Consider the following 25563-nt stretch of genomic DNA (forward strand, 5'->3'; position numbering starts at 1 on the left):
CATAGTCTGAACGACATTCATCGATAGGCGAATGTACCTTAGGGACATGAGAAGGTTGTTTTCTCTTGAACGTTAGGATCTATAGGGATTTGGAAGAATCCTAAATAACCGTCTAAATAGTAGAAGTGAGAATGCTTAGTCAATCGTTCAAGCATTTGATCAATAAACGGTAAAGGAAAATGATCCTTTCGAGTGGCTTTATTTAATTTTCTATAATCAATACATATTCTACTTCCAGTTACCACTCTTTGTGCTATAGATTCGCCTTTTTCATTATTAACAACTGTGACACCTCCCTTCTTTGGTACGACATGTATTGGCCTGACCCATTGACTATCGGATATTGGGTAGATAATCCCTGCTTCTAACAACTTTGCATTTCTCTCTTTACTACATCACTCAGAACGGGATTTATCCTTCTTTGATGTTCTCTGGAGGTCTTACTGTCTTCCTCTAGCATAATGTGATGCATGCATATAGAAGGGCTCATTCCTTTTAGATCTGAGATATTGTAGCCTAAAGCAGTTGGGTATTTCCTTAAAACATGTAGGAGTTTTTCGATTTCTATCTTCCCTACGTCTACATTAACTATTACAGGTCACTCGAGTTCAGTGTCCAGGATTGGGTGTCAGTGCTAGACATTCACTCATACTGTCATCTTGGTATTCCTTACGCCAATTTTCATCTTCAAAAGTAGGAGGCCTTGGAATTTTCAGTATTTCGGAGTATGAAGTTTCTTCATTCTCTATTTCTCTTACACATTCGTCGATGACATCTAGCAGACAACATGTGTCGTCTATAGCTGGTGCCGTTAAGAATTGCGTCAAAATAAATTCGACCTTTTCCTCACCGACTTCAAAGGTTAGCTTGCCTTTCTTTACATCTATTATAGATTCGAAAGTAGCTAAGAATGGTCTTCCTAATATGATAGGGATATTGGAATCCTCCTTTATATCAATGATTATGAAATCAGAAGGAATGTAGAATTGACCTATGCGCACCGGAATGTTCTCTAGCATACCTACGAGAAATTTAACAGAATGATCCGCAAGTTGCACGGACATCCTATTTGGTCTCAACTCTCCCACTTTAAGCCTTCCGCATATGGACAAGGGCATCAAGCTGATACTGGCTCCTAAGTCGCATAGTGCTTTGTCTATGACAAACTTTTCGATTACACATGGTATGGAGAAACTCCTTGGGTCTTTCATCTTATGAGGCATATTATTTTGAATTATACCGCTACACTCAACAGTAAGTATAACAGTTTCATTATCCTCGATCTTCTTCTTGTTAGATAATATCTCCTTAAGAAACTTAGCATATAAGGGAATTTGAGTGATGGCTTCTGTAAAGGGTATTGTGATATTCAATTATTTTAGAAGGTCTACAAATTTCTTGAGTTGCCCTACACTTTTGGATATAACAAGTCTTTGAGGATACAGGATATGAGGTTTATACGGTAGTGGAGGCACATATGGTTCTTATTTCTATACGGCCTCTTCGCTTTTATATTCCTTTAGTTCATCTTCCTTCTCAATTAACTTACCAGGGTCTTGGTGCATGGTTGGACTTTGAATTCTAGGGTCGGTTGGTCCATCTAATTTTGTCCCACTTCGTAGTATAATAGCATTTGCATGATCTTTAGGGTTTGGTTGTGGTTGTCTAAGAAATGTACCTGCAGGGGCAGCAGTAGGTGCGTGTTGTTGAGCCACTTGCGAAATTTGTGTTTATAACATTTTATTATGGGTGGCTAAAGCATCTACTTTATATGCTAATTGCTTGATTTGCTCACTAGTGTGTATGTTTTGATTTAGGAAATCCTTGTTTGTTTGGGCTTGGGTAGCTATGAAGTTTTCCATCATTATTTCAAGGTTTGACTTCCTAGGATCATTTGGAGCATTTGTGGCCGCTTTATGATATCCTGGTGGTACAACAGGTGATTGGTTAGGTGTATACAACGCGTTATTGTTTTTGTATAAAAAGTTCGAATGGTTCTTCCAACCTGGGTTATAGGTGTTTGAGTAAGGGTTTCCTTGAGCATAATTCACTTGGTCTATGGAGACTCCTATCAGAAGTTGACATTCAAGGGCAGCATGCCCAGGAACTCCGCATATCTCGTAGTTCGGTGCTATGGCAGCCACGGTGGTTGCGGGTGTTATGGTAAGGTTTTCTATCTTTTGAGTGAGAGAATCTACCTTAGTATTGACATGGTATAGACTGCTTATTTCATACATACCGCCTTTTGTTGGAGGTTTCTCTATGGAGGTTCTTTCACTTCCCCACTGGTAGTGATTTTGGGTCATACTTTCGATAAGTTGGTAATCCTCCTTGTAGGGTTTATCCGTCAGTGCGACACCTGGGGAGGTGTCTATCATCAATCTTATGTTGTACAGGAGACCATTGTAAAAGGTATGGATGATCAACCACTCTTCTAGACCGTGACGTGGACAAAGCCTCATCATGTCCTTGTATCTCTCCTAAGCTTCAAAAAGTGATTCATTGTCTTTTTGTTTAAACCCGTTTATTTGGGCTCTTAGCATAGCCGTCTTACTAGGTGGGAAATATCGTGCTAAGAAAACTTTCTTCAACTCGTTCCACGTAGTGACAGAGTTGGACGGTAGAGATTGGATCCAGGTTCTAGCTCTATCTCTTAATGAGAAAGGGAAAAGACATAATCTTATAGCTTCGGGGCTGACACCATTCGCTTTCACTGTGTCTGCGTATTGTAAAAAGACTGACAAATGTAGGTTCAGGTCCTTCCTGGGACTACCAGAAAATTGGTTTTGCTGTACGACTGACAACAACGAAGGTTTTAGCTCGAAAATATTCGCCTCGATGGCAGGGGCAGTGATGCTGTTATGTGGTTCGTCCTACGAAGGGATGGCATAGTACTTGAGAGGACGGTTCTACGGTCCTTCAGCCATCTTTGGTTGTATAACTGGTCAGGAATATGGATATTAGGATCGGGAAGATTGTAGTTGATACGATATTCTCGTATTCGGCGTTCTAATATTAGATAACACTCTGGTTCGTCGAATGGTAGCTTTAGTTTATCTCCTTTAGAGCGAGTACTTGGCATACAGTCGACAAATTAAAAAGGGAAATAGTTTTGTTTGCCTTAGTCTATACTAGGAAACACTAGAGTTACGATATCGACTAAATTAGGCACCGACAACAGCGCCAAAAACTTGATCGCGCATACTTAGTATGTCTATAGGATTTGTGACGGCAAGTGCACAGTCGTATCGCGTAGTTTTAAAGATTATCGAACCCAAAGGACTGTTAATCGAAATTACCGTTATCTAATGTCACTACGTAAATTTAAGGCTGATGATTTCTCTAGGGGTTGAGGGATAGAGAGAAATAACTACTAATGAAAACAAAATTTTAATAAAAATATTTAATGGCGGGATATCGGTATGTAACGCATCAAACTTCGGGGATTTGGTAAATAATTGGTGTATTCTTAAACAGTAAAATACTCTTTAGTGGAAATTATTTATTTAAAAGACTTCATCTCACACTCTCGTGTTTATTGACTGTGACTATACTCTTAAACCAGAATGCTTCGCTCTCGCTATCTCATTTGGATTAAAAGTAATTTTTGGAAACAAATAAAGTCTAATTAATCCTAAAGCGCTCTCGCTGTGTTCAGAATTAATGCCTAGTTTCAGCTATCCGGTTAAAACCTCAAACTCTCATTTTTATTGACCGTAACCTTTATTTGCTTTGTACTCTCGTAGGAAAAAAAATTAATTTGGAACAAGAAACTATAACAAGAAAATAGTTTTATAAAATTCAACACCAATTATTTACGAATCTCGTCGTTTCGACGATCTTTACATACTGATATCGATTGGTTTAGCCGGACATGGATTCGAGAACAAACATGATATTATGATAATTAACCATAAGATAAGGCATAAGAAATTAAAACAGAAATTAAAATAGAACCTGGAATATAGACTGAAAACTTGGAATTAATGTTGGTTCTTGAATTCAAACAATGTCGACACGCTTGCCAAATCGGGTACACCGTTACAATCAAATTTAGTTGCTAAAACTAAAGTCTTAATAGTCCCCGATGTGGAGAATCTCTCACTTTAAAAGTAAATATCTGCTTCAAAATGCTAAGAAAAAAAATCTGGCTAAAAATGCACACCCTCTCTCTGAAGACCGAAGTCCTAATATATACTCCCCACTCCTTCCTTAAAAGTCGCCTTGAAGATCTCCTAGTGGGGAGCGGTTTTTTGAACGAGCCAAATGGGACATGGAGAAAAACATGGAGAGGAACAAGGAGGAGTGGGTTTGGTGGCGGTTTCCACAACCCTAGGTAGTGGGCGCCACACCTTACTAGGTGGCGGGCGCCACTCTTGCTTGGTGGTGGGCGCCACACCTTCTATTCATGTGGTGGGAGCCATACCCTTCAATTCATGTGGCAGGCGTCACTCTCTTCTCATGTGGTGGGCGCCACTTTGTTCTCATGTGGTGGGCGCCACACCTTTCTTTGTTTTGCTTCATTTTCTTCCCCTTTTCTTCCCTTTTTGATCCTTTCCCCGCTTTGCTTGCATAAACACTTCTTATTCGATAAATACCTGAAATAAACACAAAGTACGGCGTAATACTATGGAAAACAAGTAAAAAGCAATACTAGTCAAGTCAAATATACAATATATTTTTGCATTATCACAAGGGGAACCCAAGTTGACGATGAGCCAGAGTAGGGTTATAGTTGATTCCTCCTTGTGTACCAATGAGAGGCACATTAGAGAATTCACCACAATTATGAATAATATCCAAGCTACTCAATGAAAAACCATACCAAACAATATCGTTATTAGTGAGAGACATAAGTCTCCGAGACCATCATAGACATTGCTTGTTCTCCAAGAAAGCAGACGTCTGAGGCAAGTGCGAAATAAACCACTTGTATAGAAGAGCAACACAACAAACAATAGTCCCATTACCTTTAGAGTTCCTCAAATGCAAAGAGAAATACACGTTATCCAACAGAGTAGGAACATGATTCCAAATCAAGAAGATTCTAATGGTATTAACGTTAATAAAACCGTCAATGTTAGGGAACATAGCTAGACCATAGATGAGCAGTACAAATATGGCTTCAAAAGCATCCATACTACCGGCTTGAGCAAATGAAGTATATTTACCAATGAGGAACTCAGAAGTCAACCCAAGAATACCTCCTTTTTTTACCAAATGAGCATCAATCTCAGATTTCTTCAGATGAAGAGCTTCGGCTATGATATGAGATCTGGGAATCTCCTCCAATCCACAAAAAGGTATTTTGTCAGATACGGGTATACCCAAGAGATGGGCATACTCATCTAATGTAGGCACAAGCTAATAATCAGGAAAAGTAAAGCACCGGTAAAAAGGATCATAAAACTAAACCAAAACACTCAGAAGTCCTTCAACCACATCAGTAGATAACATAGACAAGAGTTTCCCATGACGTTGCTTGAAGTCCAAGGGATCTAGTACAAAGGATGACAACTTCCTTAGCTCCTTCAAATTAGGACATCTGAAACCATACTTCTTAGTGTTCCTTCATGCATAATACATGGTCCGCAAATATTTGCAAACAAGACCTCAGTTCCTTGAAATTTAGTCTTATGTGATGAATGTTATGATGCGCATGTATGCATGAATGCAATAATCACAAACAAGGGATCACACACAAGGCAAACACAAACAAAGGTTAAGGTATGGATTAAGTCATCATCAAGATCAATCATCCATTTTGGTGGATTATGGTTTTCACCTTATCAACACCCAAGTTCCATTGATATTGATGAGACTTGATCGAATCAATCGAGAATCAAAGGGTTTGTTGTGAGTCACAAGCATGGAGTCGGGTTAAGAACCATCTCAAAGGAGTGTACTAAGGATAAAAACCTGTATATCATGTTCTAATAAGTTCCCAGAGTCTTAATCCCATCTATCGGATATTACAGGTTAGGATGACTGACTCATCAACCCATAATATTCTCAAGAGAAATTCGTCTGAGTGTAGTATCGTTTAACAACTGTTATAAGGTCTACACCTGAACAGCCTCCACATTACGTCATAAATAGGCCAAGTTGGGTTAAATGTTATACGGTTCTCAACTTCTCGGACCCCAAATCAGAGAAAGTAATGCCTATCCACAAATAACTTGTGTGACATTAGTAACTCCAAAAGGGTCTCCACTAAGTAGATGGGTCTCAAGCCAACTTGTTAAGGACTACTCCATACAAATTGAACATGACTATACCATCCTCATATGTTAATTGCACTCAAGTTCGGGTTAGAACTTATCTCACCACTCAGAGATCACCAAGCACAACAGACAGATTATATCATACAAACAAAATATACAAACATCAAATATACAAATATATACACATAAAAAAAGTAGGCTAAACCCACTGAGGACTACTCCCCAGCAGAGTCAGCATTTAATTTATGTAGCGGTAAATTCATGACCATCAAGCTATGAATAAGCTTAACCTCAACAAAACCAGAGTCGCCACCGCGCTTTTATTGTTTCCAAAGGAAAAGGGAAAAGTATGAACAAAACCCAAAGATAAGAAGTTTTCAAATCAAAACTAATAAAAGGTCAGAGATTACAGGTAAGGGGTTTGGTTACATAGAGGGAAGGTGTTAGCACCCAAAGTGTCATAGGTACTCCTAGGGAGCGCTTTTTTATGTTTGCATATGTGTTTGGTATAAAAGATGTTTGATAAGAAATAGAGTGTGGGGGTGATAAAATAATTCATTGATTATATTTTTGTTTTTGACAAGACCTTCAGACTTGTGCCTACGTACCAACATAAGAATGAGGGATCAAAACCTCGTAGTTCGTGGTAACAATTTCAAAGTTGGTGAATTGCATTTAACAAAAGGTTGATAAGAAAGGCACAAAGGGCCAAAAGTTGAGTGAAGTTGTTAGTTCTTTTTTGTCTTTTTGAAATGTTAAGTCAATCTGATTAAGTTTACTTACAAATTTGATTTAAGAAAAAAGGTTTGAAAATTCATTGGCATAAGGCCAAAGTTTCTATTTAAAATAAGGTCAAAGTTTAAAATCACAAGCATAGAAAGTTTTTGAAAAGGGGAAGAGATTTTGAAATTTAAGAAGTGGGAGGAGATGAAGAGGCTATCCTAAGCCCAAATTAAAAGTGAAGAGTTAAAAAGTTCTAACCAATGGGATGCAATCCAACAGACAAGAATGTCATATAGAAAACCCACTTTCCCTTTGGACTTTGAATCAAGCAATTACCCATAAGAAATTAGCAAAATCCAGACATCATGAAGATCAAGGCATCAAATAAAGATAGCCACATCCAAGCAAGTAATTCCCATAGCTAGCAGTCTTCTTTGTCTTCTCATGTATCAGATGAAATATCTTTTGATCAACTCAGAACAAAGCATCAGACACAAGATCAAAATAACAATTAGCACCAAGAAAAAGTAGAAGATGAATTCAAACAAAGTCCAAGGCTTGCATTAGATTAAGGCTTAGTTCACAATAACATGGTCTCAAAATTTTTCCATTGGCCAAATCCTTTTTTGCACAGGGAATGTTGCCTAATCCTAAGTCCAATAGTTCAGATCAAGATCAACAGTCCACCAGACATTTTTTAGGGTTTTTGTTATTATTAAGTATTTTAAGGTCCTAAGACCACAAATAAAATCAAAATGCACAAACAATATATACAATCACAAGATATCGCTCAAATGAGCAAAGGGAAAATGAAATAAACATAAACAAGTTAAATGGAATGTAAATGACAATGAATGATAAATGACTGAAATTTAAATTGCATAAAGTAACTGACTTGAAAGTAAAGCAATATTAACAAGAGTTAGTCAAATGTTAGTCAAAGGTTAGTCAAGTGTTAGTGGTGATTTTTAATTTATTAAGTCATTCTTTCGAGAATACTCAACCATTCATTCCCAAGCATGAATCCTTAAACCAAGACATCTTCCATGAGAAAGGCTCCAACTTGGATAATTCAACAAATATGCCACTAGCACTCGTGAAAGGAAAAAAGGTCAAGTCTCCACACAATACCATGAAGAATAGGAGACTTACAATCTCACTTATTAGAATGCTATGCCATTAGTGTCAAATTTAGCTCTATGTTAAACAATCGTAATTGGACTTATGTAGAAGTCACAACTATCTGAGGCCGGGCAATAAAAATTTAGGTGTTAATGCATGTTAGATATTTGGTATGAAGAACCAAACTCCTAAAACATACCACACACTAAAAGAAAAGATCAAGAGGGAGGGACCTATCTCAGTCATACTTGTATTGGTTCATCTGACACAAGGTCATTGACGAACCAATTAGCCTTAAGACATATGAGATTTCATTGGTCAAATGAGGGAATGGGAAAGAATAGGGATGAAGATGAAGAGTGATGGAAAGATAGAAATAAAAATTGACCAAGGGAGGATTTTATCAAATCAAAATCATTCACTCATTTTGGGAGATGAAATGTACATTTCATCAATCCCCCAAGTCCAATGGTTTTGATCCAACAAAAGTCAAATCAACCTTGACCAAGGCTCAAACAGAAAGTCAAATCAACATTGACCAAGACCCAAACAGAAAGTCAAATCAACCTTGACCAAGGCCCAAACAAAAAGCCAAACATCACAAGACCATAAAAACGGCTCAACATAATTTTTATACATTTAATCAATTAAAAATAAATTTAAAAATAAATTAAAATACAATTTTATTTGGTTAAAACCTAAAATCTCTCCAAACCCCCAAATAAATGACCAAGAGGTTTATCCTAGGTCAAACAAGGTCAAAGGAACTTAGACAAAACATTTCATGATGTTTAAAAAGTCAGAAGTATTTTTAAACAATTAAAAATATGCATAAAAACATTTAATTCATGAAAAATATCAAAATTAATCCAAAAAATAATTTTAATTAAGAATACGAAAGAGAAAAATATTTAATTTTTTTTTGTGAAAGTCTCATATTTTTTGGATTAAAAATGAAATTAATATGAATTAAACAAAATAAAAGAATTAAACATAAAATCAGAAATTAAAATAAAAATAGAAAAAACAAGGGCCATCAGATCTCCCTCGTTAATTGAGGTGGCAGATCTGATGGCCATCCGCACGTGTTCCATGGTGGTCTTGAGTAAAAAAGATGTATGCATGGTAATCAAAAGCAATGGTCCAGATTATAACATCTGATCATGATCAGATGGCCAGGAGGTGTGCCAACACAGCACCAGAGCTAGGGCTCCGGTCATCTTCTCCGGTGACCTCCACCGGACTGGTCAAACGTCAAACTTCAAAGAGAAAATTCTCATGATCACGAATCTGACCAAAATTTTCTCCAATTCCAAGTATACAGAAAGATACAGGGATTTGAATTTTGAGGATCATGAACTGATTTGCTTCGATATGACCTCAAAGTAACTCAATCTTGTTGCCTACATTGGTAGGACTTCAGCCAACAAAAAATCACAATGAATGGTGAAGAATTGAGAGAGAATCGAAGAGATGAAAATTCTGGAAAATCACCTTCGAGGGAGCTTGAAACTTGCTTGATCTTGCTTCCAGTTGACCTTGGCTTGACTTCAGAAGCTTGCAGAAGTTGAATTGGATAAAAGAAAGACTTGGATTCTTGGAGTTTCAATCTCAAAATAGAAGGAGATTTGAAACTCGGTTTTCAAATGAAAACCTTTAAGATTATCCTATAATGGTGAGGGTTTGGATTGCAAGTTCAAAGATTGAGCCAGATGTCCTTAATTCTGAGCAACGCGGGTCTTATTTATAGGCAAGGCAATTGCTTTCTACACATTTTCAAAATTGGCCAAGAATAGCAATTCACTTGCATGCTTGCATGGGCGTGTGATAGACCAATGAAATGTTGCAATAAGGTCCAAAATCCCTCATGTGCAATGCTGAAAGCATGTCATGTGATCATGCAATGGAAATTGAAATGTGAATGTGAATTTTATCCAAATGAACCCTTGAAGAGAAACCATGCGCAAGTCCTCCAATTCTTGGCCAAATGAAATGATCTTTGACTTTTTGGAAATGTGAGATCAAGGGGAACAACTTTCATGTTTAATACTTTTACATATGAAGCTTGGATCATGATGAAGTTTGAGGTGGAAGTTTGGAAAATCAAACATATTTGAAAATTTTCTAAGTACCAAGTCAAATGTTCACTTCTTCCACCTTGAATAACTTTTGTTATGGGATTTAAATTGAACAAGTTCCTTCATAAAAGTTGTAGATATTTCAAATATATTAAATTTATTCACAAATTTGACCTCATTAGGATTTGGCATGAAGGATTTATGCATTTTAGTAGTAGAGGAAAATCACTTGTTCAATGGTAATGGCCCAAAATGACTTGTAATGTTTCCTCTTGGAACATGCATTTGCAAGTTGAATTTGGATTTCTTCAAAGAATAAAAGTTGAATAATACATCTTTTATTTGATTATGAAACTTTAATGTATTTCATCTCATGAAAATTGAGAAAGTTATGGTCCTTGGAAGTTGACCTCCTAACTAAGGTTTAAACAAAATGACCTATAATCTTTCACCATGAAAAATGACTTTCCAAGCAAAAATAGATCTTGACTTCAGCATGAAAGTTGTTTTTAATGTCATAAAGAGTAATGTTTCTCTTGGAATCATTTTCATATGACAAATATTGTAGGGGATAGGGTCTAGGGAACCCCGGTTTTGACCAGTTGAATTTCTCTGGTCAACCACCATGAACCAACTTGAAAACTTGAAATTATCTTGATATCTTGGAATAATGGAGGATCATATATGCATAAGATGATGTAATATGAAGTATCCCTTGAAAAATTTGATCAAATGGTGAATAAACTTGATGAGGAAGTCACACAAGATACCCAGATGAATTAGGGCTTCCAAGGAAAACAAGCTTCAAACTATTGATGATTTGTTGATCAAAATGATATGTGAAGACCATGGGGATCCATATATGATGTATAGAGTAAATTTTAACCATATCTTTATTAGTCTCCTTGCATTTAGGGTCTCAAATCCTAGATATGAGCTTGATGGAGCATGGGTGAACACACACACTACCTACAAAATAAGTAAACTATACATTGAGATATTTTTGGTATTTGGGTTAGTAAATAATGAAAAACAAAGTACGATACAATTAAATGTGCTTGGTGACCTCTCCTAATTCAAACCTATTGAATGAGGGGTAAGGAGGATACCAAGGTGTGATCCCAAAGCTAATGCATTTGATGAGATAACATGAGGGATCTTAGGGTCAAAATTGGGGTCTTATACACACCTTTCCAAGATATACGTATTTTGAGCTGATAGGGATGGAGACGTCATAAATCCCTGGTTCTTCTCGTCTTCCTTGTTAATAACTTCCTTTCTCTCTAAGTTTTGAATCCTCTTTTAACATGACATTGCAAATTTATTTATAGGCATTATTCATCTTATGTATTGTTTCCATGCTTTGGTCTTAGGCCTTATAAATATCCAATGGTTTCAGACCGATGAATATGACATATAATGAGTATGCTAATACTAGTATCCTAATAATGTGTAGCACATCAGGGAGACAACGTTATTTGTAATAGACATGCGCTCTACTATGGGCCAGCCTGTGACAACGCTTACAACACACAATTTTTTTAGAATTCTATCCTCTAGTGCACATCCTTATATATATGTTTTCCTTTACAACTCAATTCTATTTTTTTTTCTTGAGATTCTTCCAAATCACCTTTAAAAACAACACTCAAGACCTATTTCATCTTCTTTTCGCCTAAAGTCTATTGGGTATTGATCTTAAAGATCTATTCTGACAGAATTTACCAACATGGCTACACCTGAATATAAAAAAGCATAAAATTAAAAGAACGAACACCTAGTATGCTCACTACTAATAAAGGTAAATAACTGCAAAACATCTTTAAGTAAAACTGATTAAGTAAGACTTTAATAAATAATCAAAGATTTAAGAGTTTAAATATCTCAAAATGAATGAGATATCATTCTCTTGTTGGATCCTGGATCATAATGTTTTCCAATTAGCCATAAAAAATTTATCTTATGCATTTGAGTCTCTTTATTCGGTAATCTACTTTATGCAAAATTTGGTTCTAATGGGATGACTAAACCTTATTTACTGTGGGTGCACCCTCATTCACTTGGGCGAGCTTTTCATACTTCATCCCATAGTCCGACGCATTCTTAAGATGCGTGCTCCTTATTTTATTATTCAATGATCCAAAATATATGCAGTCTCCAACCTACTAAGAGGTTAAACATTTACACAACATTTCAAGCGTGAGTCACGTGGGGAATATTTTAACACCCCAAATTCGATTAATTAATTGAATTGAATTGTTTATATTTTTATTTAATTATTTGGTGTTTGGCGTGTCTTTAAAAGAAATTTGGTGATTATATATGTTGTTGGGGTGTAACAGTAATGGTAGGATGTGGTGAGAATATAGGAGTTTGGTAGAATAATTAGAAAATAACTAACATGTGTATTTTTAATTAAAATTCAAAATAAATTAAAATTAAAATTTGTGTCTTTATATTAGAAATTATTTAATTAATTCTATAAAAGAGAAAATAAGAGTTATAAGAGAAATAAGAGGCAATGAGGATGTTTAGGAGAGTAAGTTGGGATAGTAAAGGAAATACCTAAATGGAGAATTAAGTTTTATTTATAAATAGGAGATTTGGTGAAAATTAAATTAATTATTAATATGAGTTTAATAATTAAATTAGAAAAATAGAATAATGTGTGTTTGGGATAATAGTAAGAATTAAAAGTGTTAAGGGAAAATGAGGTGATTAAAAAAAATTGTGTAGAAAACCCTAAGTATATATTCTAAAAGGTAAGGGAAAGTTAGGCTTCATCCAATTCTTAGAGAACTTGAGAAAGAGGAAAGAGGAGAACCCTAGAGCTAGAAGATGAGAGGAAAACCATTGGAGAAGAAATTTGCTTATTAGAGATCTAAGGTAAGAGAAAGAATAGCTTTCAATAGGGCTTATGCATGAGGGGTAGGGTAGAGGAGTCTTTAACCTCCAATAAGACATTGAATTTTTCATGAAATTTTGAGTTTCTATGATATTGTGATGTTAATTGACTAAATTGATGTGTATTTTCGTGAATAATTTGTTATGTAATTATTATTTTGAAATTGTTAATATTTTCCACCATTGTCGAAGATTTAAAGCTTTGGGGTTAATATGTTTTTGAGAAAATTGATAATTATATGTGTTAAATTTTTGTTTTAATCATTAGATAATTGTAGTACGTCGAATTATGAGATCGTGACTTTTTAAGGAATCGAAAGAGAAGGTCCGGAAGGGCTTATAAGGTGGAAAACACAGAAAAGTAAATTCTAGGTATTTTCCCACAGATTCTAGGAATTAGAGACAAACTGGTTGTGGAAAAAAACCCAGTTCTGGGTGACGGTCGTCTAAACTCACGACTTCCGCTATGTCTAATGAAAAATATCATAACTTGAGATCTGTGATTCTGTTTAGGACGCAGTTCGAAGAGTTGGAAAGCTAACATGTAGTACTATCTCATGATGATGCTTTAAGAGGATGAATATGCACTTAATTACGTGAATATATTATTTCATTTAAGGTATAATTTTAGTGGTTATGTTTCTAGCTACTAAGTTGGGTTTTACGTATTGTGTTGTCGTGTGATTCATGTTATTTGATGTTGGACATGTTTTGGGTGACTTTAATTAATTAATTGCATGATTACACTGGGTTGTTGAGTGTTAGTAATTGATTTTTAAAAATTATTTAATTGTTATATTAAATCGATAATGCTATTTTGCTGTTATTATGTGATTAACGAAAGATGATATTTTGTATGCATAAACTTGGTTGTATATTGTGTATGAATATTTGAGTTGTGTGATGCTTGTATGTGAATATGCATAATTGTTGTTGTTGTGGTGGTATCTCGAAGAGAGAACTACGTTATTGTATGCTATTTATGTTTTGATGTTGTATCAAAAGACATGTTTGCTAGTTCAAAAGAGGGGACTAATGACTTGTTTGAAGCTAAGAAGAGGGGGCTCATAGTTCAGAAGAGGGGACCCAGTTCTAGAGAGAACCAAATATTGAGTCGGAACCACATGCATATGCATTGAGTTTTATAGTTGATTTGTATTACATATTACGTTATATACATAATTGTTGAGTTGTGATTGATTGATGAGTATGGGTGTGAAATTGTGATGAGATAAATTGTGAGTAAAATTGTTTAGAGGTGTTATGTTATTATCCTGCCTTGCAGTATATGTATGTTATTATTGTTTGTGATTTCTCACCCCTTATGTTTGAATGTAGCCTTTACATGGGCATTGTGCAGATGCTCAAGAGTAGAGACGCTAGTGTGAGTGAAGTTAGCTCCTGGAACTATTTCCTTTAGGTATGGGACGAATGACCCAACGCTCATCGTATTCGCCTCTATTCATAGACTTTAGCATAATTTAAATCATACGATTGGCGAGTCTATCTTCACAAAGCATTAGTGCAACAAACAAAGAACTACACCAATAACTCTTCAATCATGATTCAAAGTGTGTGGCACGAGCCTTAAGCAATAGAGAATGGATGAGACTGGAGCTTTCCTACCCTCATTCTGAATATCTTTGGGTGCTGGACGTTTGGCTCGTGGCTCATCGTATTCACATCTATTCATAGACTTTAGCACAATTTGAATTACATGATTGTCGAGTCTTCTTCTACAATAAATGACACTACATCGATAGGATTAACACACATGATCTCCTGTCAATAACTTGTTAATTTTGATTCAAGTCGCACAATATGAGCCTTAAGAAACAAATAATGATGAGAGTGGAAAATTTCTATCCTTGTCTAGAATATTCTTGGGTACAGGACGAATGACCCAGCTGCTCAAGGTATTCGCCTTTGTTCATAGACTTTAGTGCAATTTGAATCATATAATTGATAAGTCTTGTTCTTCAAGCAAGCATCGATCTTCCAATACCCCAATAAGGAAGCATCTTTTGCTATCAGTAACTCGTGGTTGTACACCCTCTTCTAATCCATTCTTTACCTTGTAAGGTGTTAAACCTTTACATTATTCTTCTCCCTGAGAGTCGTGGACTCTGACATTGTTCTTTTCCTCGCAAGGTATTAAACCTTGGCTCTTCGATTTAGATCTTTTCCTTGAGAGTCATAGACTTTGGCATCTAACTCTCTTTTCCTTGTAAGGTGTTAAACCTTGGATTTCCAATCCAATTCTTTTCCTTGAGAGTCTTGGACTCTGGAACATCATTCTTTGCCTTGTAAGGTGTTAAACCTTGGCCCAATTCTTTGTCTTGTGAGGTGTTAAACCTTGGCTATTCTATTTTTATATTTGCCTTGAGAGTCACGGACTCTGGCATATATGTCTCTTTTACCTTGTGAGTTGTTAAACTTTGGTTATTCAATTCAGTCATCAGCCCTGAGAGTCTTAGACTCTGGCCCTTGATTCTATCCGCCCTGTAGGTGTTAAACCTTGGCAATTCAATTCTTTGACATCATCAGTTATAAACTTTGGTAGTGATACCTCTCCTAGAAGGTCATGAACCTTGGCACTCCGTTTCAGCCTTGACAAATATTGAACCATGGAAAATTAATCTATCACACTCCTCTTGCCTTATCAATTATCTTACTTTCAGCCGTAGTAGGCTGAACTACGATTGCTCTAATTTTCTCATTGCACGATGGGAATACGTATGCACGATGTTTCAAATCCTCTACGAGCATACTTATTTATTATTCTTGCCTTATGTCGCAACCAATGCGAAAAACAACCGGCGAAAGAAAGAAAACAGAATAGTCACCACCGTTCATTATTTCTCCCAAAGGAGGGAAAGGAAACGATCGAAGAAAACCTGAAGAGAAGGAAAAGACAAGGTCTCGCAACCAAATCTAGGGTTCAGGAGTCGATTATACAAAGGGAAGGTATTAGCACCCCTACGCATCTGCAGTACTCTACGGGATCCACTCTTGTTGTTCTATTCTAAAGGGTGTAGGTATATCTAATGTACGATTTACTAAAGGAAGGTCAAAAGAAAATGACTCGCACGGATATCGCATCCACTGCATACGTATCTCATCTGAGTATGAGAATCAGAGTCTTCGTAGCTCGGCTACCTATGGGTTAAAGAGAAGTGTGCTCGCTAAGACATCGCGCCTTATGCCTACGTATCTCATCTGGAATGAGAATCAGAGTAAACCGTAGTTCGGCTAACTACGGGAACAAAGGTCTCGATTGCAACTAGGGAAAGAGAAAGGGAAGGTCTCGATCGCAACGAGGGCGAGAGAAAAGAATCGCAACAAGGGCGAAAGCAACCAAGGATTAGTTGTTAGTTGTTAGTCAAACTCGGCAAGACATCGCATCTCGTACCTACGTATCTCACCTGAACATGAGAATCAGAGTTGTTGTAGTTCGACTAACTAGGGGTTAAGGATTTCCATCTGAACATGGACTTACAAAAGAGGACACCAGCTGTGTCAAAGGAAAGTGGGCAATAGGTTCAACGTCCTAGCAGTAGGTGTCGCGGCTCGCTGAATCGAGTCTTAGGCAGTTACCTCTTTGCAATAGAATGGACTGACATGCCACAAGATCGGAGACACACGGAAGGTCTAAAAATGGGGAAGCTCTGCCCTAGAGTTACCATGCAATGTAGACCTATATGTTAGGATTTACAAAGGGGAACATCTACCTAATGTTAGCATGCAAAGAATAAGGGAATTCTACCTATGTTATCATACAAACAGGTTCTACCTAATGGGTGTTACCTAAACGGAACAAGAGTCGACGGATGGAGCAAGGAGAGGAACCAAGGATAAGGGTAGATGGTGATGCGAGAAGCAATCGACTTACAAATAGATGGCGATGCATGAAGCAATCGACTTACAAGAGGATGGATGGATACATGTTGGTTCTGTTAAGTTTTGAAAATGATTACTCGATGTTGGATCGAGCTTTTGATCTTGTTTTGAAATGGTTATCGGATGTTCGTTTTAATTCTTGTATTAATAGATGAATAAAGAATGAAAGAATAAATATTATACACTTCATGGGAGAGGGGTACATTTGTTATGAATGGGGATGGTTCATGGCAATTAAACAATAAGAATATATGCCTCATACATCATACAAGTAGGCAACAGTTAATCAAACAATAAGATGAGTAAGCAAGTGTATAATCAAATCAAAGAATCAAAGAATGAGATAATGGAGCATTAAACAATGTATGGGAAGTATGAACATGTCAAACAATCAAACAATAGTATGTATGGATGAAAGGAACATGTATAAAAGATGATAGATGAATCAGATAGATGAAAAGAAATGCACAAAAGGGTTCACTGAATAATTTAATCAGGAAATGAGGTAAGGATCAGATAAAATCAAGATAAAAGGCCTCTAATACATGGCATATGAGATGAACAAGGGGGGATCAAAAGATCTCTTCAATTGCCATAAGCAATCCCTGAGTCAAACATCAATCATAAAGAAGTCAACTGAAAATTCAAGTCAACTTAAAAAATATCAAATAAATATGAAATTAATCAAGAAAATGATGACAAATTAAACTAAATAAGGTGGGGTGAGGACATGATCATCCCCCAAAAAGATTTTAAAAATAATGAAAATTGGTTATTGAATTAATTGAAATAAAATAGAGGTCAAAACAAAAGTCAACCAACCAAACAAGGTAAAAAATAAATCCAAAATAAATAAATAAAATTCAAGAAAAGGTTAGGTTGACCATGGGACAGTGGTCAACCTTCTTCCCAAAAATCAGAAGCTAAAAATAATTTTAAGACATAAAAATAAAATCAAGAAAAAAATATGTATTAAAATGGACCATTTGGGAAGAATAATTAAAATAAAATATTAATATCAAATAGATAAAAAAATAAAAATCAAATAAAATTAAATAATGCATCAAGAAAAGTGAAAAATATTTTTGGGTATTTTTATAAACAAAGAAATTATTTTAAAGTAATTAAAAGCAAAACAGAAATTAAATGTGAATTAAAAAAAGAAATATGAAAGGAGATGGATTAGCTGATGATGGGCCATGAAGTGTGGGGTGTGGAAAGCAGATGCGCAGGCCCACTGATCCAAACAATTAAATAAACCCAGCGTGACACCCTTTAAATAACATTTTAATTAAAAAAACATGTAACATGTATGTCAATCGGTCAAGGTCCATTAAGTGACTAAAAGACAAAAGCGAATGGACAACCAGGATTAAAACATGAGCAATGGATCTAACGGTTCATGAAGCGCCACGTATTCATCTTCTTCCACAAACCAAAACCCTAATGCCATGCATGCAAAAACGCGTGAAAACACAGTGGATTTTTCAAAACTTCCATTCAATAATACAACCACTATGATGCACCAAATGACATGAAATAAAAACCAAATATCAAGTATGAAATGTGTAGATTAACATGGTAACTTGGTTTGAGTAAAATGATGGCTTAAACATGGAGAAATGTTGTCAACAAGATGACAACATGGGCACGGGCTAGGGAAAAAAACTCAGCATAAATCAATATCAATAACAGAAGCATATGATTGGCATTGTAATGATGATGAGCATTATGATGAGCATGGTAATGGCATGGTGAACAATAATGATAATAAGCATGGTAATGGCATGAAACAAGCATGGTATATCAATGGATGGCTATGGAAAATGGACAAAAGTGTTACCTAGTGGAAGTTAGGTCCACTGCCTCTTGGGTTGTGTAGAGAATAGAAGATGATGCTTCCTTCTTGAGGCTTCAAAGCTTCCACTTGAGAACTTAATGAGGAAAAATAGTATGCTATGTTACCTCCTTGCTTTTCTTGCCACGAAATTCCAATGCCTCCTTTTATGTTTAGGGTCTGCAGCTTTTAAATATGGTGGTCAAATGATCTTAATGGGCTTTGAAATCCATGTTTTGGTTTATGGGCAAAAAATGCAAAGTGAGGTGTAGAAAGAGGGCATGTGAAATGTTGTTATTTTGGGCCAAACTTAAGTGAATGAATATCCAATGCATGGGCAAATGATGTAACAAAACGTGGGCTGGTTTGCGCAGCATGGCTTGGCAAGCAAGAAATTCATTTCAAAGTGATGACTTTGAGGCCATTAATCTTGATGAGCAAGCTACCAATTGGTGAGACAATGCAAACAGTAGAAAGATCTCATGGAGTATGCCAACTTTCATGTTGAGCACAAGTTGAAATGATGAATGGAAGAAGGTGAAAAATGGGCTCAAAGTCATGTCACCACAACTGCAAAATGGTTGGGCCAGTTTTGCCTAAAATCTGCCTAGAAAATCAAGTCATGGTCCCTACTTTAGGTGAATGTAGTTCTCAAACCATGAATCCAAATGAGATGATTCCAAAAGGAGGTGAAAGAGGACATGGAAAGGTGTAATTGTTGTGATGAAAACATTTTAAATTGATGCCTTGAAGTGCAAGTAAACTTCCCAAGAAGTCTTCACAAACTTTGAAGATTTTGAGACTTAGAAATTTTTCTAAGTGTCCTAAAAATATGTCTCCCTTTGACTAAGCATAACTTTCTCAATTTTAATCCAAATGGAGCAAACTTTATATCTCTAGAAAGCTTGGAACAAGAGGAACAACTTTCATGTTGGAGATATTTTCAAATGGTGCTTTTATTTTGATGGAAAATGGTCTTAAAGTGAGTGCAATAATCATGAAAACTTGCCATAAATGGAAAGTCAACCATTTCCAAATTAAGTAACTTCTCCAATTCCTGATTAAATGATGAATCCAAGATCCAACCTTGATCAAATTTCACATGTAGGATCCCTTAAGCATGAATTTTAAGATTCCACTCACAAAATGTCAGGAGTTGACTTTTCTGGCCCCATAGTTGACTTTTCCCAAACTGTCTGATTCCCGATTCCAGTGATAAATTGAAGCACTTTTGGCTAAAATAAAGAGCTGATTTTTTGTATGTAGACCCTTGTGGACATATGGAAGGCCATGGAAAAGAGTTTCACCCAAAGAATCAGAAATAAACTGATTTTATACCAAACCCTAATTTTAGGGCAAAATGATCAGGAACTGATTGCACTGCTTGCCAATGGATCTTTCTGAGATAATTATGAATCTTCCTAGGCCAAGATGTCTCTCCAATCATGACATGGATGAGCCCCTCTACTTCCAATCAAACATTTCATGTTGCAAGTAGCCATGAAACCCTAATTTCTGATTAAATCCAGATGAACACTCTGATAGCTCTGAATCCTTCACTAATGAACTGAGGACTATAATAAGATACCTGGACCCCCTTGAGACCCTTGAGACTTGTATATTTAGAAAATGAACTCCAATTCTCAATCTTGCTTTGTGTGGGCTCCTTCTGTTAAGGAGTGATCAATCAAAACCTGATTTCCATGTCACTAATGCAGTATGCAATGAGTATGACCTAGTATGATGCCAATGAAGTGTGAAACATAATCCCATGCTTCCAGGAAAAAATGAAGGGTAAATTTTGGGGTATTACAGTTGCCCCTATTCAATCAACTAGAAACCCGAAAGGAAGATAGCAACGGCTTTCCCGCTTTCAAGGTATCAAGGGATTGAATACGATAAAAGCCCGAAAATTTACGCTGAAGTGAAAAATGAAGTAAAATGCCTGTCAGGATCGGCAGTCTGAATACTGGAAAAGATTTCGATCTGAGCATCGGAAGATACTAGATTATCAAACATTGGTTTGAACACCGGGAAATTGGCCTGAGCGCCACTTCGGTCTGAATACCGGAAAATTGGCCTGAATGCCACAAGTTGCGTCGACCTGAACGTCGGAAACTTCTTCGATCTGAACATCGGGAAACTGGCCTGAATGCCACCTCGGTCTGAATATTGGAAATTGGCCTGAATGCCACAGGTTGCGTTGACCTGAACGTCCGAAACTTCTTTGATCTGAACATCGGGAAACTGGCCTAAATGCCACCTTAGTCTGAATACCGGAAAATTTCATGCCTGTCAGTATCGGCAGAAATAAGGAAAATGATAATTGAGGCGGCACGTGGGCCAACGACCCCTGCTGGGAATAATAAAGGATAAGTCATGAACAAACTTCAGTCTGAGTACTGGAAACAAACTTTTGGCTTATCACTTGGGATACCGAGAATGTCTTATGCTTTACATGCGTATGTTTGAATTTTTCAATGGCGTAATGTTCCATGAAAATGGAAATGCTACACGATTTTGGAGGATGCAATGCGATATGATTCTACATGCAGGGATGCGAAATGATGGCTTAGAGAGAACGCCAAGCCGAGGCAAGGAATTTTGCTGGGGAAATGATCACAATCTTCCAGGCAATGTTGTTGGAGATGCACAGCAAAATGCACTCTGTGGGGAAATGACCTGCCACACGGTGTTCTCGCAATGACAATAATACCGAGACTCTGACTGGGGAGAGAATGGCACTGAAAGCTTGCCGCTGAGGAAGACGATAATGATTCTGGCAACCATAACCTGCGAGAGAGACGACTCAGCAGGGGAAACAAACACCGATACGGTACCGAGATTCTGCTTCAATGAAAGAAACCATGGATCTAGCGTCGAGATCATCGATCTGGTATCGAACTCTGAGGAGTAGCCGCTTCTACTGGGAAGATACAGTCTGGCACTGTCAACTCCACTAGGGATATACAGTCTGACACTATCGACTCTACTGGTGAGTGTATAGTCTGAAACACATACTTGGGGAAGTACGGCAGTGAGAATCTGCTGGGGATTGAAGAATCCAATGCTCGGATCATCTCTGTAGGGATAAGATACCAAATAACAACTGTTGGAGAAAACATCCGCGATCATTTGCTGGGAACCTTAAGGAAATGCCCCGAGTGTACCTGTTCTGAATAGACGATCCAAAGCACTTAAAATTTACAACAATTTTAAATGTTTATTAAGCATGTACCTGTAAAGCTCTTATTTTTCATGATGCAATGTTTATCAAAAATTCGGACGTCATTTTTGCAAACAAAACAGTAAAATGAAAATGAAAACAGAGATATACTGAATAACATGATTTTATTGATTGAATGGCCTCTGAATAGGCGTTTACATCAGGAAGCAATCCCTGGAAAGAGGTAATTGCACAAAAGATAAAAATAGAAATTAATCTAATGGCAATGTGAATTGGATTTCTATCGGGTTCCAATTCTGCTATGACTCGCTCGTCTTCAAGATCCTCCAGATGATCAGCTTTCTAAAAAAAGTGATTAGATTGTTTCCTATCCTTCGAAAGTTTCCAGTTATTGACACGAGACGAGATTCATAACTACTAAGAACGCAGTCATTCGCTTAATCCCTAACTTTTTCCTGGATCGCCCTTTCGGGTTTTCAATCCACCGGGATACCCATTTTTGCCTAAGTTGCCTTTTTCAGGTTTTCAAATTACCGGGTGTACAATATTTTCATTTTTAATCCCTAACTTTTGCCCGAACCTTTTTCATTTTCTTGTTTCGCCGGGATGCCCATTTTTTGCCTGGACTATTCTTTTTATTGTCCAGCGGGTCTGCTTTATGCAAAGTATTTTTTAACTACGTCTGAATTCACAGGGGAAGTGAAGTCTTCACCATCCATAGTTGCAAGCATTAAGGCTCCACCATCAAAAATCTTGGTGACAATATAAGGTCCATCATAGTTAGGAGTCCACTTGCCCCTGTGATCTGTCAGAGGAGGAAGGATCCTTTTCAACACCAAATCTCCGACTTGGAAGCATCCAGGACGCACTTTCTGATCAAAGGCTCTCTTCATCTGACTTTGATACAACTGCCCATGACAAATGGCTTCCATTCACTTCTCTTCGATAAGACTCAACTCATTGAACCTTGTCTGAGACCATTCAGCTTCGTCTAACTTGACATCCAACAGGACTCTTAGAGAAGGAATCTCCACTTCAACAGGTAGGACTGCTTCCATACCATACACAAGGGAGTAAGGGGTTACCCCTGTCGATGTACGTACTGAAGTACGATACCCATGCAAGGCGAAGGGTAGCATCTAATGCCAATCTCTGTACGTAACGACCATCTTCTGCACAATCTTCTTTATGTTCTTATTTGCTGCCTCAACAACACCGTTCATCTTAGGACGATAAGGGGAAGAATTATGATGTTGAATGTTGAAGTTCTTGCACAACTCCTTCATCGTTTTGTTATTGAGATTAGAACCATTATCAGTAATGATTCTTTCGGGAATCCCATAACGACAAATGATTTCTTTCTTAATGAATCGGGCAACCACATGTCTGGTGACCTTCGCAAATGACGCTGCTTCGACCCACTTGGTGAAATAGTCGATGGCAACAAGGATGAAGTGATGCCTAGTGGAAGCAGTCGACTCAATCTTTCCAATCATATCAATGCCCCGCATAGCAAACGGCCACGGCGACGACATCACATTTAAGAGGATTTGACGGCATATGCACCTTATCAGCATAAATCTGGCATATATGACACTTCCAAGCATATTTGAAACAATCAGATTCCATGGTCATCCAGTAATAACCCGCTCTCAACAATTTCTTAGCCATTGCATGTCCTCCGGCATGAGTACCGAAGGAGCCTTCATGAACTTCCTGCATTAACATGTCCGCTTCGTGTCTATCCACGCATCTGAGCAAAAGCATGTCGAAGTTTCGCTTATACAGCACATCGTCTTTGTTCAAGAAGAAACTGCCTGCCAATCTTCTCAAAATCTTTCGATCATTGTTGGATGCACCTGCAGGGTACTCTTGATTCATCAGAAAGCACTTGATGTCGTGATACCAGGGCTTGTCATTAACTACCAGTTCAGCAGCAAACACATACGCGGCTCTATCAAGGCGCATAACATCGATCTTGGGAACATGGTTCCACCGAATAGCCTTTATCATGGAGGATAGAGTAGCAAGAGCATCTGCCATCTGGTTCTCATCATGAGGTATAAGATACAGCTTTACTATTGTGAAGAAAGTCAACAGTCTTCTCGTGTAATCTCTGTAGGTGACCAGATTAGGCTGGAGAGTATTCCAATCACCATTCACTTGATTGATCACTAGAGCTGAATCTCCGAAAATGTCCAGAGTCTTGATTCTCAAATCAATGTCTTGCTCAATACCCAAGATACACGCTTCATACTCAGCTTCATTATTGGTGCACTCGAAAGTCAGACGAGCGGTGAAAGGCATGTGGGCACCTTTCGGAGTGGTAATGACAGCACCAATTCCACTTCCCTTGGCATTGACGGGCCCATCAAACATTAAAGTCCACTTTTCATCTGGATCAGGTCCTTCCTCAATAATTGGCTCTTCATAGTCTTTCATCTTGAGGAACATGATGTCTTCATCCGGAAAATCAAACTTCATCGGCTCATAATCATCAATCGGCAGCTGAGCAAGATAGTATGACAGAATACTTCCTTTGATGGCTTTCTGGGATGTATACTGGATGTCGTACTCTGTCAGTACCATTTGTCAATGAGCAACCCTTCCGGTGAGAGATGGCTTCTCAAATATATACTTGACTGGATCCATTTTGGAGATCAGTAAGGTTGTGTGAGTCAACATGTATTGTCTCAAACGCTTAGCTGCCCATGCAAGTGCACAACATGTCTTTTCAAGCATTGAGTATCTCGACTCACAATCTGTGAATTTTTTACTCAGGTAGTAGATGGCATGCTCTTTCCTACCTGTCTCGTCGTGTTGACCGAGAACACAACCCATGGAATTATCAAGTACTATCAAATACATAATCAACGGTCTCCCTGGGATTGGAGGCATAAGGATTGGAGGATTCTGCAAATACTCTTTTATTTTCTCAAAAGCCCTTTGACAATCATCATTCCACCGGATAGCCTGATCTTTTCTTAACAATTTGAATATTGGCTCACACGTGGCTGTTAGGTGAGAGATGAACCTTGCAATGTAATTCAACCTCCCTAAGAAACCACGGACTTGTTTCTCTGTTCTTGGCTCAGGCATTTCTTGTATCGCTTTCACTTTGGCAGGATCCACCTCAATCCCTTTTTCACTAACAATAAAACCCAGCAGTTTTCCAAATCTCACCCCGAAAGTACACTTGTTCGGATTAAGCCTCAGCTTGAATTTCCTCAAACGCTCAAACAGTTTCTGCAAATGCACCAAATGTTCTTCTTCCGTCTGAGATTTGGCAATCGTATCATCGACATAAACCTCGCTTTCATGATGAATCATATCATGGAAAAGAGTTACCATAGCTCATTGATATGTTTCCCCAGCATTTTTCAGACCAAACGGCATCACCTTGTAGCAGAAGGTGCCCCATGGGGTTATGGAAGTTGTCTTCTCCATGTCTTCTGGTGCCATCTTAATTTGATTATAGCCAGAAAAGCCATCCATAAAGGAGAATACCGAGAACTGAGCCGTGTTATCCACCAAAACATCGATGTAAGGTAATGGGAAATCATCTTTAGGACTAGCTCTGTTCAGATC

General features: G+C 37.4%; 1 protein-coding gene and 1 non-coding gene across 2 annotated transcripts; one reads left to right on the forward strand and one right to left on the reverse strand.

The window, feature by feature from the left end:
• Positions 1-608: 608 nt before the first annotated feature.
• LOC127094460 (uncharacterized) lies at positions 609-3082 on the reverse strand. The gene is made up of 2 exons (XM_051033290.1): positions 2896-3082; positions 609-1348 (listed from the first exon to the last, which is right to left on the reverse strand). The coding sequence occupies exons 1-2, from the start codon at positions 3080-3082 to the stop codon at positions 609-611; spliced, it is 927 nt and encodes a 308-aa protein (XP_050889247.1).
• LOC127099267 (small nucleolar RNA R71) lies at positions 2437-2543 on the forward strand. The gene has a single exon (XR_007793792.1). It is a non-coding gene; the product is annotated as a small nucleolar RNA R71 (small nucleolar RNA).
• Positions 3083-25563: the final 22481 nt, after the last annotated feature.

Source organism: Lathyrus oleraceus, chromosome 6, assembly GCF_024323335.1.
Source record: "Lathyrus oleraceus cultivar Zhongwan6 chromosome 6, CAAS_Psat_ZW6_1.0, whole genome shotgun sequence".
Classification (NCBI taxonomy): Eukaryota; Viridiplantae; Streptophyta; class Magnoliopsida; order Fabales; family Fabaceae; genus Lathyrus; species Lathyrus oleraceus.

Excerpts from the sequence above, each read along its gene's own strand:
- LOC127094460 (XM_051033290.1), bottom strand. The coding sequence starts at position 3,082 with ATGCCAAGTACTCGCTCTAAAGGAGATAAACTAAAGCTACCATTCGAC. Across the intron at positions 1,349-2,895 it reads CCGTAGAACCGTCCTCTCAA|AAGCCATCACTCAAATTCCC; the intron begins GTACTATGCCAT and ends TACCCTTTACAG.